The 17,636-nt window shown below is 38.6% G+C and overlaps 1 protein-coding gene across 1 annotated transcript; it reads left to right on the plus strand.

Annotated features, from left to right (window-relative positions):
* Positions 1-13,477: 13,477 nt before the first annotated feature.
* Positions 13,478-16,030, plus strand: LOC132850550 (sterile alpha motif domain-containing protein 9-like; the record flags this gene model as incomplete). Its single annotated transcript, XM_060877187.1, has 1 exon — positions 13,478-16,030. A coding segment is annotated over one exon (2,553 nt), but the record flags the coding sequence as incomplete, so codon positions are not given.
* Between the last annotated feature and the right edge of the window lie 1,606 nt (positions 16,031-17,636).

The raw sequence follows: 17,636 nt of genomic DNA on the forward strand, positions 1-17,636 counted from the left end.
TGTGTGTACAGGAGACCAAGTGGAAGGGTAGCAAGGCTCGTAGTATAGGAGCAGGATTCAAGCTGTTTTATTATGGTGTGGATAGTAAGAGAAATGGGGTAGGTGTGGTCCTGAAGGAGGAGTTAGTGAGGAATGTTCTGGAGGTGAAGAGAGTGTCAGACAGGGTGATGAGTCTGAAGTTAGAGATTGAAGGGGTGATGTTGAATGTTGTTAGTGGTTATGCCCCGCAGGTAGGTTGTGAGTTAGAGGAGAAAGAGAGATTCTGGTGTGAATTCGGATTTTAATGGACATGTTGGTGAGGGGAACACAGGTGATGAGGAGGTGATGGGCAAGTTTGGAGTTAAGGAAAGGAACCTTGAAGGACAGATGGTAGTAGACTTTGCTAAGAGGGTGGACATGGCTGTGGTTAACACTTATTTTCAGAAGAGGGAGGAACATAGAGTGACTTACAAGAGTGGAGGTAGGAGAACACAGGTAGACTACATCCTTTGTAGAAGAGGCAATCTGAAAGAGATTAGTGACTGTAAAGTGGTAGTGGGAGAGAGTGTAGCCAGACAGCATAGGATGGTGGTGTGTAGGATGACTCTGATGGTCTGTAAGAGGAAGAGGTCAAAGATAGAGAAGAAAACTAAGTGGTGGAAGCTGAAAAAGGAGGAATGTTGTGAGGAATTTAGACAGAAGTTGAGGCAGGCTCTGGGTGGTCAGGTAGTGCTGCCGGATGACTGGGAAACTACAGCAGAAGTGATCAGGGAGACAGGGAGAAAGGTGCTGGGTGTGTCATCTGGAAGGAGGAAAGAAGATAAGGAGACTTGGTGGTGGAATGAGGAAGTTCAGGATAGTATCCAGAGGAAGAGATTAGCCAAGAAGAAGTGGGATATGGACAGGACTGAAGAGAATAGACAGGAATACAAGGGGTTACAGTGCAGAGTGAAGAGGGAGGTGTCTAAGGCCAAGCAGAAGGCATATGATGAGTTGTACACTAGGTTAGACACTAGAGAAGGAGAGAAGGACTTGTACAGGTTAGCTAGACAGAGGGATCGAGATGGGAAGGATGTGCAGCAAGTTAGAATTATTAAGGATAGAGATGGAAGGGTGCTCACAAGTGAGGAGAGTGTACAGAGGAGATGGAAGGAATACTTTGAGGAGCTGATGAATGAGGAAAATCAGAGGGAAAAAAAGAGTAGAAGGGGTGAACTCTGTGGAACAGGAAGTAGATAAGATTAGAAAGGATGAAGTCAGGAAGGCTTTGAAGAGGATGAAAAGTGGAAAGGCAGTTGGTCCTGACGACATCCTGGTAGAGGTCTGGAAGTGTCTAGGAGAGGCAGCAGTGGAATTTTTAACTAGTTTGTTCAACAGGGTATTAGAAAGTGAGAGGATGCCTGAGGAATGGAGAAGGAGTGTGTTAGTGCCGATCTTTAAGAATAAGGGTGACGTGCAGAGTTGCAGCAACTATAGGGGGATAAAGTTGATGAGCCATACAATGAAGTTGTGGGAAAGAGTAGTGGAACCTAGGTTAAGGAAGGTGGTGGAAATTTGTGAGCAGCAGTAGGGCTTCATGCCCAGAAAGAGCACAACAGATGCAATTTTTGCTCTGAGAATGTTGATGGAGAAGTATAGGGATGGTCAGAGGGAGTTGCACTGTGTGTTTGTAGACTTAGAGAAAGCGTATGACAGGGTGCCAAGAGAAGAGCTGTGGTACTGTATGAGGAAGTCAGGAGTAGCAGAGAAGTATGTCAGAGTGGTGCAGGACATGTATGAGAGGAGCAGGACAGTGGTGAGGTGTGCTGTAGGTCAGACAGAGGAGTTTACAGTGGAGGTGGGACTGCATCAGGGATCGGCTCTGAGCCCCTTCCTGTTTGCTATAGTATTGGACCAGTTGTCAGAGGAGGTCAGACAGGAGTCTCCTTGGACGATGATGTTTGCAGATGACATTGTGATCTGTAGTGAGAGCAGGGAGCAGGTGGAGGAAAACCTGGAGAGGTGGAGGTTTGCGCTGGAGAGAAGAGGAATGAAAGTCAGTCGTAGTAAGACTGAGTACATGTGTGTGAATGAAAGGGAGGGAAGTGGAATAGTAAGGTTACAGGGTGAAGAGGTGAAGAAGGTACAGGAGTTTAAGTACTTGGGGTCAACAGTCCAGAGTAATGGAGAGAGTGGGAAAGAAGTAAAGAAGCGAGTGCAGGCAGGTTGGAGTGGGTGGAGAAAGGTGTCAGGAGTTCTGTGTGATAGGAAAATATCAGCAAGAATCAAGGGGAAGGTGTACAGGACAGTGGTGAGACCGGCCGTGCTGTATGGTTTAGAGACAGTGTCACTGAAGAAGAGACAGGAGTCAGAGCTTGAGGTAGCCGAACTGAAGATGTTGAGGTTCTCTTTGGGTGTGACAATATTGGACAGGATTAGGAACGAGTACATCAGAGGGACAGCCCATGTTGGACGTTTGGGGGACAAAGTTAGGGAGGCGAGATTAAGATGGTTTGGACATGTTCAGAGGAGGGAGAGTGAGTATATTGGTAGGAGAATGTTGGACATGGAGCTGCCAGGCAGGAGGCAAAGAGGAAGGCCAAAGAGGAGGTATATGGATGTAATTAATGAGGATTTGAAGCTAGTGGGTGCAAGTGTTGAGGATGCAGAAGATAGGGTTAGGTGGAGAGAGATGATTCGCTGTGGCGACCCCTGAAGGGAAAAGCCGAAAGAAGAAGAAGAAGAAGAAGAATTGTGATAGTAGGTGTAAGTTTATTACTTTCATTTTTCCACTTGAGTAAACTTCAAATGAACAATCACTACTTACCTTATAGCCTACTGCATGCAACACTGCTACAATGGTGTGACTATACATGTTCATTTAAACATTTACATTGTATTGGTTTGAGAGGAACATAATGTGAAAGATAGTTGAGATATTAGATATTAGTTGAGATGTTAGATAGTTGAGGTGCCAAAGACCGTTCATTCTTTTCTTTATTCCTTTCCCGAAATACTTTTGCCACATTAAATAATCATGTACTAAAGTCAAATAAAACAAAAAAACAAAAAAACAAAAACAAAGTTTGATTTTGAGGCTAGACTTGTGTGTTACACTGCCAAGCTAACTGGTGAAATCGTTCCAGGACTGTCAGCTGAGTTAACCATTTTTAAAACGAGTGTTTAGTGTACCTGCAACAACACGAGCTTACATAGTTTCTTCCTGACACTTTTGCTCTGCAGTTGCAGAGTATGAACCTTTGCGACATTGTGTTGTCTCAACTTATGAAAGGTACAGACAACCAGTGAAATTAAGCTAAAGTGGTGGTTGTCTATGCCATCTTGAGTCTCAACAATGTGATCACAATGACCAAATTAGTGATGGCCAGTTCGTGAAAGAATCGTTCTTTTGAACAGGTTCTTTTTAGTGAACTGGATGAACCAGTTCACCAAATCGGACTGATTCGTTCTAAACAGTTCGCGTCTTGAGTCAGCGCTGATCCACAAGTTACTAAAGTTACTCACTTTCGGTCATGCCAGACAGCCCCTTCGACTCTAAATAAACTAATATCCCATGCTTGAATCACTGAACCGATACAGCGAATCATCAGTACACTGAACTGAGAACTGTTTCTTTCGGACGCGTCCGACATACTGAGAACCGATGAGCTGTTGTTACTGCGCATGCGTAAATCACTGAACTGATACAGCAACAAATGTAAATGGTTATGAATTAATGTCTTATCAACGTATGAGTGTTTAACTCAGTTGCATTAGTTTTTGAAACAACTGATGGAGCGAAAGAAACATTTCAAAATTATGCTTTTTTTTGTAAGTTTTTGTAAGTTGGTGAAGAGTAGTTTATTAACTTTATATCTTTAAGACACGTAAAACACCCACGTTTGCACATCAATGCCTGTACTGGGTGTTCTGGTTGCAAAACCTAAATGTAAGAAACGTATTCAAATAAAGTTATGATTACAAAGAACTCAAATGTGTTAAATTGATTGTATTAATATCTGCCGGCAGCGGCGGGATGAAGGAATTTACGTCATTGTGAATTACGTCATTACGTCAGGACGTAAAAGAACTGGTGAACTGGATTATTGAACTGGTTCATTAAAACGAAGTGTCCGAAAGAACCGGTTCGCGGAAAAGAACCGAACTTCCCATCACTAGACCAAATATGTCAAAGCTATTTTCATGGCAAAAATTAAATTACAAAAACACAAATATTATATAAAAACAATAAAAACAAAACAAATATAAACAGCAAGTCATGTTATAATTTTTTTTTTAATTATCATATGATAAAAAAATGTAAAACCTTTTCAGGCATAATGTCATTAAATATGTAACTTGCCAAACATTAAATAAGTAACTTGATAAAAGAGCATTCTGCTTGTGTTAAGTCCAGGACAATCTAAAAAATATGTTTGACAGATAAGGGATCTTACAGAACATACATAAAGTTGGGTCTTTTCACCTTTAAGCAAAAAAGCATGGGTCAATTTTTAATGTCCTTATTAAGAGCTTCGGAATCTACAAACATTGTCGGTTTTCCTAACTGTCAAAAACTAATGGGTAACTAGCCTGGATTAGCTGCAGTCGTTAACCAAGGACTGAAACAAACCAACGGAACAAGAAATATAATTTCGTAACATTCAATATCATAAAACACATTCTCACTTGTGAAATGTAATCCCTTGTTGTCTGGTTTTTATATTTTGTTCGTTTTGTACAGACACCTGTACAACGTTGGCGGTGGTTTTGATGCATCTTTAGGACCCCAAGGCGACATCTATGGTGAACCAGGCGTTTATTAGTATATGAAAACATTATAACAAACATGTTTGAAGATGGACACACGGATATGGAAATATTAGATCATTGAGCTTGGTATGTAAAGGGGAAATTCTGTTTGACCTGTGACAGGGCCAGTAACATTACGCCTCATAGTTTGATAAAGCATTTCACTGAAATAATATATGTTTGTTTATTATTACCATCCAGCCCATGTACTGGATTATTTATCAAATAATGGTATTGACAGACACATTTACAATAATTATGTTTGCAAATGTATTTTCCCCAATTTTCCCATTTACAGAAGTTTTAAAATGTCCTTTTATAGGCTGTCATTTTACATGTACTGTATAAAAGGTTTGGCCTAGCAATGAAATGAGCAGAAATTCTGCACCACTGTACACAATGTATAGGCCTACCTACAATTTGTAATACTGCATAATTCTGTATTTATTTACTAAAAAACTAAATGTAGCCTAATTACTAGAAACAACGCCTACTGGTTAAGTTTGTATACTTCAGCCTTGGTAGAGTGCAAAGTGTCCTTTGCAAAGTTCATTATGAAATTGCACCTTGCGACCTTTTTGTGTTAAGTTATTTTTCCATATTAAATAAGCTGATGACCAAACCAATTTTCACACACAATAATAATAAAATAAAAACAATATTATCATCATTGCACAATATTTATCTATTCATAGTTTGTTGCAGAAAAGAATTACAGATTTGACAATAATGCAAAATTAAAGTTACATCATTTCACATTTCATTCGGATCGCGGTTAAATCCTATCGCATGCGCTGCGGGTAACTCACGGGATGGGTAGCATAATAAGAAATTACGTGCATTTTAATAAATCACGGGTAGGTCGGAGGCGGATATGAGAGACATGATAATTAACTTTTTTATAATTGAACGTTCATTTAAAACAGCATTCATTAAAAAAGGATTAAATGATATTGAAGCTGCCGATTCAGGTGACGTTTATTATTCGAGCATCTCTAATGTACAGTAAGAAAAAAGATTAAGCTGTAGATGATTTTAATTGCAGTCTGAATGTCCACATCAGTGGTCACCATCACTATTTCAGAATGTGGTAGACATTAGGTGGTTCTAAAATTATATGAGACCCCCTGGCAGTATGCAATGTGCATCCTAGTTTGTGTCCCCTTCCACAGAAAATGAATGACACAAAACAATTTCAAACGTACAAACCATACATATGAAATAATACAAAAGAATGCTTTATGCAATGATTTGATAAGTTATGTTGGTTGGTAGTCTTTTTTCTCTGATGATTACGTTCTATAAATTTTATAGGCATAGTTCATAAATTGTCAAAAGTGTGGCTTGCCCTCTGTGCCATCTGGCAACTCCGCAGGAGGCATGATGACCATCCGTTTGGGAACAACTAGATTAAAATCCTTATTAATGGACTTTTATTACATAAAATAATATATCATGTTAGTGCAAAATAGAGGTTATGCTTTGGTAGGGTTGTTAACACTGTCTTATTTGTTGAATTCTTTATACTTAACTGGATTAGTATGTACTATGTTCCAAATAGTTTTTTAATTAATTCACAATTAAAGACTGAGAAGCATAGGACAACCTTTCAAGGCTAGATCTCATAATAACTATATAACTTATAAAAACTTTGTTTGCATTGTGTAAGTCTGTTATTGAATTACTTGTACTGCTTCTCACCTTGGCCAGGTCACTCCTGTGAATTTTAATCTCAGTGAGTTCTACCTGGTTATATAAAGGTTAAATAAAATAAATAAAAAAATAAAAACTAATGGTTAATTGTTTTCTGTTTTTTCTCCAAAACTTAGTTACAAAAGTTACATTTCCTCTGACATCTTGGTGTAGTATCTTTTATTATTTTGATTCCTAAATTCATGAGAATATTAAACATAGAAAAGGATGCATGTTTTAACCACGAGTAACTCAAAATTATTAATATTAAGCAAAATACCAGATGCATTAGAAAAAGTTAAAGCAATTGGGATCAGAGAGGCAAACGAGACGTGTGCTTTACTTTAACACTGAATTTTGCTAAATAAACCATAAATATATGACTGAAACCTGTCTATTAACATCTGTTTGCATTAACTTTAACTTTGAAATTTTGTAACTGTTGCCCTGCCTCTTACATCTGGAGCCTCGTACTTTTAATTCCTTTCTGTGGTATCGCGCTGGGTAAACAGAAGGAACATTGTGCTTTGCGAGTTACCCATCGCGTGTTGTTAAACGGCGTGTGCTACAGTTTGCTATGCCGATTGCGAAACGCAATAGGGAAACCGGTTGCCAGAATATACCCTGACCGTCCATCATCCACTGCTATCTGAACTGCTTTCATTTGCTATTACAAATTTGATGAATGAGACGTTAATCCTAACTCAAACTAGACATCAACACGTTTCAAAAGTCAAGGTTTACTGTTTTTAAAAACAATATTTTATTTCATTTTAATATTTTAAAATGTTGTTCTTTTAGGCTTCTACTGGTTTACAGTTTAACTGTTTTCTAAAAAGTTTCCTTTATTAATTCTATAATAAATCAAAGCGAAACAATCTCATAAAAGGAAAATAATTTGTGATTATTTCTATCCTGTCCTTAGAAAAAATGGGGAAATTGTATATATTCAAACATCTACATGGAAACAATTTCATGATGAGAACAGTTACATCTTTCTCTTTAAAGGGGTAAGTAGGTCTGAACTTTACTTCTTCCATAAGTTTAATCTGTATGCTATAATACTGTATAATTCTATGCTTTATTTTAGTTTTACTCAGCTTTGAGGACGTTAGCTACAGTTCCAGGATGGCTGAAAAGAGTCCTGTAGAAGAGGTATTCAAATCACTGTACTCACAGCAGGAGTAGGATGTTTCTTTGTTTTGTCTACATTTATATAATCCTGAGTCAGGAAAACAAAGACGCTTCAAAAAGACACAGCAAATGAGTGCTTAAACATGTCTGAGCAGAGTTCTGTACAACGCCACTCCCACAGTTTTCATGTAACCTTATAAAAATCTAGGCAAGTATTTGCAAATACATTAAAATATTGTCAGTGTGAAAGTTGAATACTGGAAGATAAATTGTAATATTTCAGATAAACGTTTTCTGATCAGCTATATACCAATCGGCTGTAACATAAAATCTGCCTACCTAAAGTAGGAACCCCTTGTGCCACCCAAACAGCTCTGACCAGTTGAGGTAACTGAAGAACTTAAGTTCCAGCTCCTCCCTCTCAGGACTGACCTTCGCCCATGCACACAGGTTCTAGAAAGCTGTGAGACTTTTGCTTATGTGACCAAGTGATCTGTGATCTATGCAGATTACAGATTAAGCAAATCAATTAAAGAGCACAAATGTAGTAAACCAACTGAGCCGACTACACCACCCTTTTAGGTACAGGGAACCCTTGCAGGATAAGCAAATAGGCACACAGGTTTCTTAGACCAAAAGAGGAGACAGAGAATTGAAGGCAGCGATATAAAAAATTCTATATTTTTTTAACAGCAAAAATAATTAATTACATATGCTTTTATTCAATTCATTAAAATAGCCAGGGCAGATCCAGCACCATAATACAATTAAAAGTCCACTTACGTGTCTTCACACACACATAAACAAATAGACAACTATAACAATTCACTAGGTGCCAAGTCAACCCAGGGCTGGTAACCCAGGATCCATATCATGCACAGTCAAACAGCACACAGTGACGGAAGCACTGTGAAAAATCTCGAGGCCTTACCTTAGGGCTCGACTCCTAGGACAAACACAAAGAAATAAACAATTAATCATACAAACAAGTAATCATATAAATAATAAACACAACTCAAGAAAATGTATATAGCAAACAAATACTGAAAAAAGAAACTTGCAAACAACTGATCTCCATAAAAATAAGACCAACCAGAAAAACCAAAATTGGCTTTCACTTACGAAGTTCGCTGTTAGTAATGAGCATAATACAATCCAGTGCAGAAAGTCCATAGAAATTAACAAAAGAACATGAAGTCAGGATCCACTCATACCATGCAAAACGACGAAGGACGAGCAGGCATGCACAAGGGAGCGCAATATGGGTAACACCAACATAAACAACACACTGAATAAGAAAAAATAAACAAACAAAACCAAAACGAACAGACAACAAAGACAAAGACAAGCATTAAAACAAACACACAATACAGACAACGATAAGGACAACAAAGGTTGTCCTTCAGGACAACAGTACCGCAGGATGCCGCCCCGCAATCCCAATGCAAAAGGCTACTTCTTTCAGGTGTAGCCCAATCCACCTGAAATGACATAAAACAATTTTATACAGTGCATCAGCTTAATGCAACATCTAATGATTCGTTCACCTAACATCATTTGACACTACCGGAATTCCTGTCATACACATCCAAAAGGCAAATATTTCCCACCATCTGAACACCAAACGGAGGAAAAAGCAGTCACCAGGGAGAACAGCCAGTGGCCCACAGGTCGATTACCGCAGCTGAAAATCAAACGCTATCGGATAAGGGGGAGAAATACAAAAGATAAAAACATCAACTGGTCTAGTTAGCATTAGCCCAGTAGCAAGTCCACACATACCATTAGTGCAGCGGCAGCCGTGAGGAATATCGGAAATGGTGGTCCCCAAAGCTATGACACACTCCAGGTGGTGCCTCATACCCTGAAATGTATACACTCGCCAATCATGCAGAAATGAATCCACACCCCACTCTTTACAGCCCAATCAGTGACAATTATGTGCAGTTTAAGATTTAAAACATCGCCCCAACTGCGTGACTCACCACACCTGTATCGTCATTCATATAGGGAAAATCATTGTGAATGAACTTAGAAATCATGTTTTTAAGTGTTTGATTAAACTGCTTAAAAAGGCCATCTCTGTTTATGGGTGAAGCATGCTCATTATGTAATCTGCAATAATCTGTATAGCTTTCATGTGTTCATCAAGTAGACACTGTGCCATGATCAGTCAGAATCTCTTATGGGATTCCAACTCAGGAAATAATGCAGAAGAGCTCCTTAGCTATGCTACGTGCTGAGATGCCACTGCTTCAAGGTATTGTGTTTCATAGACCCCAAAAACTATTACAGTTTTTTGTCAGGACCCATCCATTCACATTCTGTTTAATAGTAAACCAAATATCTGGCAATTGCTCACCAAAATTACAGTGTGTGTGAGACGGGGACTAACCACAGCTTAGATACTATACTTTTGAGTAGTGATGGCCACTAAGGGGTATTCATCAGTATCCCTGTGCACACACCTCTCCATCACCCTATGTGCTGCAACCAAATGACAGAGGAATGAGAAGGGTGCAGAGAGAGAGAGAGAGAGAGAGAGAGAGAGAGAGAGAGAGAGAGAGAAGGGTCTGTCTGGCATCAGATATGGTCCTCCACCACCTGGACTCCGCTATTTCCTAACAATGATTGGATGGTGGCACTTGACACATTCTGCTGTCCCTACCGGCAGTTGAGTGATGAACTGCTCCAGTGCCACAAGCTTGACAATATAACCAGCACTGTGCTCCTCTTCCTGCAGCCACCTCCGGCAGGAGTTTCAGAGCTGTTGAGCGAATGCAAATGGGTGGCTGGTGTTGTTGAAGGTAAGCAAATGGAAACACTGAGGCTGCTAAACACCCGCTTGAGTCTGGGTACTTTAGCATACTGTGGGCAGGAAGCTGTTGGGTTGTGAGCTTGGCTTCACCAATAGCAATAGCAGCAGTCAGACCATCCGTTCTGGTTCTGGCCACCCATATGCATCAGTGGCATGCTCAATGGTGTTGTCATTTAGCCCCTATCCTGCTGAGCGTGACTTGAGGCTTGGCTACAGGGGTGATGGCTGGAGTGATGGCTGGCTCTAGAGCAGCTGCCATCTTTTGCATGGGCTTTGAGCAGGGACTGAAAGTGTTGCTCTCCTTTTGCTCACAGCTCCAGGAGCACTTGTTGTTGAGTGTGATATATGACAGCAAGTCATGTGTAAGTCAGTTAATGAGATCTTCTTGAGGGATTCAGTATATCTCTTTTTTGTCCCAGGTTTCAGCACCAGTGAAAATGAAAATGGGACACAGGTTTGGAAACTCAAAAGTACAATTTTTAGGTTTCACCATCACTATTTTAATGCATATATACAGACATATTCACACATATGCACAGCTCTGTTTGTCAGGCTCTCCACCTTACTGCTCACTGCAACAGAGGAAAAGTAATTAGTACAACTATATTTGTAAAGTTCGTCTCGACAAACTTTGATGCTGGCTTTGACGATGCAAGTATTCGCAAAGAGTGGTGCGTTTTGGAGGCGAGTGGACATAAGGGTCAGTGTTACTTTTTGTCACGTGACGTCATCAGAATACCCGTGAGGAAGTTCCTCTCATTGTTGTGAGTGTTTTGATATGTCACATGTCTATGTTGTAAAAAGTTTTTTGATTTCGCATATTTTGGGGGCGGGGCTGCAGCACAACCGAAAGGCCAGTCAGTACACCAATTTAAAACTTTGTTCAGAGTATCACCCTAAAGGAGCTGTCCGAGTTCGGTGTAGATAGTTCGAAAGCTTGCCGAGTTATAAACTTCCAAATTTTATAATGGGAGTCTATGGGAAAAAAGGCCATTTTGAGACCCAGTATCGGAAGTACCGGTACTCGGATCACTTAGAAAAGTAATAGCAACAAACTTCAGAACAGGGTCTACAACATATCTGAATTTGGTGCATGTGGCTTTAAAGCTCTAGGAGGAGTTACTCTTGATAAATTTTTGTCTAAGCTTAAATAGGAGAACAGAATGTTGGCTTCTACAAAGCCAACATAATTAGGCAAAGGTGCATGATTTCAACCACTTACCTTCTTTGGCTCAGAAATGTAAGCTTTCATCATCAAGTTCAGAAAGCCCCTGTTGGACATATTAGTTATAACACTGGTCCTCAGCATTTGCTTTTCCACATTTTGTTATATTCTACATTTGCATTCTACAAAATATACCCCATAATGACAACATGAAAGAAGTTTGTTTGAAATTTTTGCAAATTTATTAAAAAAACAAAAAACAAAAAAAAAAACCCATGTACATAAGTATTCACAACCTTTGCTCAATACTTTGTTGAAGCACCTTTGGCAGCAATTATAGCATCAAGACTTTTTAAGTATGATGCTACAAGCTTTGCATGCCTATTTTTTGGGCAGTTTCTCCCATTTTTCTTTGCAGGACCTTTCAAGCTCCATTGATATAGATGGGGAGCATAGGTCCACAGCTATTTTCATATCTCTCTCAGGCTCTGGCTGGGCCACTCAAGGACATTCACAAAGTTGTCCCATAGCCACTCCTTTGTTTTCTTGGCTGTATGCTTAGGGTCATTGTCCTGTTGGAAGATGAACCCGAGCCAGTTTTCATCAAGGATGTCTCTGTACATTGCTGCATTCATCTTTCCCTCATTCCTGACTAGTCTCCCAGTTTCTGTTGCTGATATTAATATTCCCACAGCATGATGCTACAACCATGCTTCACCATAGGGATGATATTGGCCAGGTGATGAGTGGTGCCTGGTTTCCCCCAGACATAACATTTGTTAGTCAGGCCAAATAGTTTCTTCAAATCTTTGTTTTATCAGACCAGACATTTTTGTTTCTCATGGTCTGAGAGACCTTCAGGTGCTTTTTTGGCAAACTCCAGGTGGGCCATCATGTGCTTTTTACTGAGGAGTGGCTTTCGTCTGGCCACTCTACCATACAGGCCTGATTGGTGAAGTGCTACAGAGATGGTTGTTCTTCTCGTAGGTTCTCCTCTCTACACATGGAAAGGCTGGAGCTCCGTCATTAGGTTCTTGGTCACCTCCCTGTCTGAGGCCTTTCTCCCCTGATCGCTTAGTTTGGCCAGGCTGCCTGCTCTAGAAAGAGCTCTGGTGGTTCCAAACTTTTTCCATTTATGGATGATGGAGGCCACTGTGCTTTTTGGGACCTTCAATGCTGCAGAAAGTTTTCTGTACCCTTCTCCAGATCTGTGCCTTAATACAATGCTGTCTCTGAGGTCTACAGACAGTTCCTTGTACTCCAGGGCTTGGTTTGTTCTCTGACATGCACTGTTAACTGTGGGATCTTATACAGTATAGACAGGTGTGTGCCTTTACAAATCTTGTCCAATCAACTGAATTTACCACAGGCGGACTCCAATCAAGTTGTAGAAACATCTCAAGGAAGATCAGTTGAAAGATGATGCACTGGAGTTAAATTTTAAATGTCACAACAAAGGCCGTGAATAATTATGTACATGTGATTTTTTGTTTTTGGTTTTTTGTTTTTAACAAATTTGCAAAGATTTCAAACAAACTTCTTTCACATTGTTATTATTGAGTTTGTAGAATTTTAAGGAAAATAATGAATTGAATCTATTTTGAATTTAATCCATTTTGGAATAAGACAGTAACAAAATGTGGAAAAAGTGAAGTGCTGTGAATACTTTCCGGATGCATTGTAGTTATAGTGATTGATTATCAGGGATCTTCCACTAGTGCCAGCAAGATGAATATGTTTGTATCTGATAGACAAGCACAATTTCACTTGTGACTTGTTTTGAAACGTGACCCGCAATTTTATTATAATATGCTCTGTTACCTAAACTTTACTTTAGTCAGATGTTATACAAATAAAATAGAGAACAGTTCAAGAGAAATTTATAATAACAACATTTTTATGCATACATTTATTACATATCTGTGAATGTGTGTTCTGAAAAATTATTTTTGGTGTCTGTCTTTCAGAATATTAATCAAGAAATATTACATCCATCTGAACTTCCTGCAGAAATTAAGAACTGGGATGAAGAACATGTGAGAGACTGGATTCTCAGATTAACAGATGTGCATAATAAATATGCTAAGATACTGTATGAGCAGGAAATCAATGGATCAAGTCTTCTATTACTGGAGACATCTCATTTGCTGGATATAGGCATTAAACTGGGGCCAGCAATGCTGATTATTCACCACAGAGATGAACTGAAGGCTCACCTTTTGGACACCCCAGGAAGCCAAACTGGAAATGCATGCACTCCCTATCCTTTTAATCAATTTCATGCTGCCTACCGATACAAGGAAAACAGTATACTTGATATAACAGAAACAGGGGCTCTTAACTTCATAGAACCATGTCATGAGTACAAAGCTTTTATTCATTTCCAAAACGTGACAACAGATGATAAGTTGAAAAAGTTCACAGATGAAGTTATTATATTTGCTGCTGCTTGCATGAACAGCCGTACTAATGGTACAATTCATTTTGGGGTTGGTGATTTACCAGAATTCAGTCATGGACAAATTCTGGGTGCTACTGTTGAAAACAAAGAAGCATTTCTTAGGAAACTAGCAGAAGTGATTAAGTTGCAGTTTGAACCCAAGCACACAGATGTGGCTAAAACATGTATCAAACCACCAAGGTTTGTTGAGGTTTTTAAAGCAGACATGACATGCTCAGGAAAATATGTCATAGAGGTAGATGTCGAACCATCCTTCTTGGTTTGTAAAAACAGGTGCTTTCACATCTACAATGTAGACTCAAAAAAAGCAAAAAAATCTAAAATCACAACTGATAAAGAGGATGGCGGCAAATTCTTCTACATTCGAGACAACAGCAGTAGCAGAAATATTTTTGTGCAGACTTCCTCCCCAAAGTCCTTAGAAGAGTACAACAAGTATGTTGATAATATGGCACATTTGGTTCAGTTGAGGAAGAAAGCTGAAGAAGAGCACCTCACTGTTGTTAAAAGTAGTGTGCAGGGTTCTAAGCTCTGTGAGATGCTAACAGGAGGCTCAGGGTCTTTGGACAAATCTCACTTTGAGCGATATGTATTAGTCATTAACAAATCCCATCCAGTTCAAAAAGAGTCTCTAGCATTTCTTCTGGACTTGAACCTAACAGCTGTTTTGGACTTTGATCCAGAATCTGCTGAGACTGGTTTGTATAAGCTGTTTGATGAGAGAAACACAAATGTCCATTTGCCTATGCAATATAAAATCACAGAGCCAGATGAGGACATTGCAAATAAGCTGAAGCTGACCAGAGCCACAAGCTGGGTTTTCTGTAATGGAAGAGTAAAAGATGAACCACCCTCTGATGTGGCTAACTGGCTAACAGAGAAAGGGTCCTCCATTCGAGATGTTGTGTCATTCCTCTGTAGAAAGGATGTGCTGCCTCAAAAAAAGTTTCTTATCATATTCATTCTACTGAGTGATGTTACTGACAAGCATGATCCTTTACTTGAGACATTCAGTATGTTTTTGCAGGAGCTGAAAGGCACAGAGCAAATCCTATGCATATGTGAAAATAAAAGAGCATACACTTACTGGAAAGATCTGATTAAAGCACGACATGGAATAGTCATATCAAGCAGATGCATTTATGAGCTCAGTTTTGCAGAGATTAACGGTACTGTCCTCAGTCTGTGGTCAGAAAATCGAAAATCTAGCAGATTTTTGCCTGGTGCTGCTGGTAAAGTTTTATTACCAAAGAAAGTGGAAGGCAGCATGGATACACTGAATGTTCTATGTGTAAATGAATGTGAGGGTGGCAATGAAGACAAACTGCAACTGGAGGAAACTTTTTACAAAGGAGGAAAGGTGTGCTGGTGGAATTTCTATTTTTCAGAACAGCCAGGATCAACACCATTTATCAAACGAGACAAGTTTGACTACATCATTAATGCTATTATCCCAGATGTGTGCTCCCTCAAGCAAGCTTGTGTTTGCTTCAACATACTCCATATTCCTGGTTGTGGAGGAACTACACTGGCCATGCATGTTTTGTGGACATTAAAACAAAAATTTCGCTGTGCAGTTCTGAAAAATAAAGATGTTGATTATGTAGATGTAGCCCAACAGGTAATTACCTTGTTGACCATGGAGCATCAATCCCAGCTTCCAGTGCTGCTCCTGATAGATGACTTTGATGACTTTGATGCTGTAAATGATCTTCAGCAGCACATTGCAAGGGAATGTCAGAAGAGAAATGTATCTTCCAAGTCTCCTCAGGTCATCCTTATGAACTGCATGAGGTCTGAATCACAGAAGACTGAAGCAACAGATGACACAGTTTTCATTGGGAACAAACTGTCTGTGACAGAACAAAAATTATTTGAAAACAAGCTAAAAGAAATTGAAAAGATTTACCAAAATGCTGAAACATTCTATGGTTTCATGATCCTGAAAAATGCAATGAGCAATGAAAAAGATGATGAAAATAAAACCTGACAAATTGAAAGAATATCTCAAATTGGCTAAAAAAAAGACTTTAGCCCCTATAACACAGCTGGTTGCCTTGGAGAGCTTGAAGTTGCAATGTGTATTGTATTTTATTATATAATATATAATTTTATTATATAATATATAATGTTTTGTGTAAATAGTTTATATTCGATTAGATAAATTTGGAGAACAATTTTATTGTGTAATTGTGTATTTGTACTGTAAAATTAATCGATTATTATTGTTCATTAAACAAGTCAGTGGTTGACATTGACCAAGTACAGTTGAACCTGATACTACAAAAGTACCTCCATAAGATAAGACTATAAACTGAATTTAGATAATATCTTAAATGAATTACCTTCATTTTAATTGGAATTTCATTTTAAATGATTGCATCCTGAGAAATTATCAATATACTGTATATTAAATAGATTCACCTGATTTAAATTTATATTACATTATTACTTATTTATTTTACATTATTTAATACTGAAGTCACTGTTTTTTCTTTCATATTTATAAACTAAATCTGGAGTTAAGAAAGTAAGAAAGACATTACTGCTGCCTTACTACATCCTGATCAAAGTGAGGTTAGAGAAAAGACGCACTGTATTGACTTGTGCTCCTCAATTGGCGATTTAAACATAAAAGGGTGTCCTCTTGAACTTGTTCTTTATTAGTCTCATAAGTTTTGGATTGTGACCATTGTATATTGACTTGTGCACAATGTTCAGATTGAGACTGTGTTTTAATTGAAATGTGAAAATAAAAGACGGTTCCTTCTGAGTGAGGTAGATTTATGGAGGCTGTCCTGCCTGCTGGGCCCATGATTCCTCTGATCTTTTACTTCCTCACCCCTGTGACCCATGCGTCATTAGAAACTCCAGAATGGTCTCATTGGACAGAAGCCAATCCCATGAATCATGTTTTAAATGAAATTACTATATTTAACTCATGTTTAAACCTGACAACCAATTTTTTAATAGTTTATATTTATGTTTCTTTTTAGACATAGATAGATAGATAGATAGATCACATAAACGTCGCTCTGGATAAGAGCGTCTGCCAAATGCTGTAAATGTAAAAATGGAAATGTAAACTTAAAAAACAGGTATATAATAGAAAAGAGGCAGATATTATAAAAAAGGTATACTAAGTGCTGAATTTCTACATAAAGTGGACAGTGAAGTTGAATAAATAAATAAATGACTCTTTCAATCGCTTTATTTTGGTGTGCATTGTGATTGATGTATTTATAATTGCATATTTATCATCTGAAATTTACACTGGAGTCCTGGACAGCAAAGCTGTAATATGGGAATCTGACTTAATCACTATTACAGTTATCTAATACTAATAAATAGTGAACTCTGTGAAGGATTATGTGCAAACAATCTATATTATATTGTTATTACCTAGCAGATAAATATTACCAAGAATTTAGTTTTACCCCAAATGTCTTTAGCTGATTTATCTATCAATGTGTAGTAAGTGTCTTGAATGTAGTGATTGCATTTAGTTTCCTTTGGATCTGAGCATTCTTCACATTCCTGCTGCTGAATCATATTTAAAGAACGATTCCCATTATGTCTAACCCCCTTTTTTCAAA

This window comes from Tachysurus vachellii, chromosome 8, assembly GCF_030014155.1.
Source record: "Tachysurus vachellii isolate PV-2020 chromosome 8, HZAU_Pvac_v1, whole genome shotgun sequence".
Lineage (NCBI taxonomy): Eukaryota > Metazoa > Chordata > Actinopteri > Siluriformes > Bagridae > Tachysurus > Tachysurus vachellii.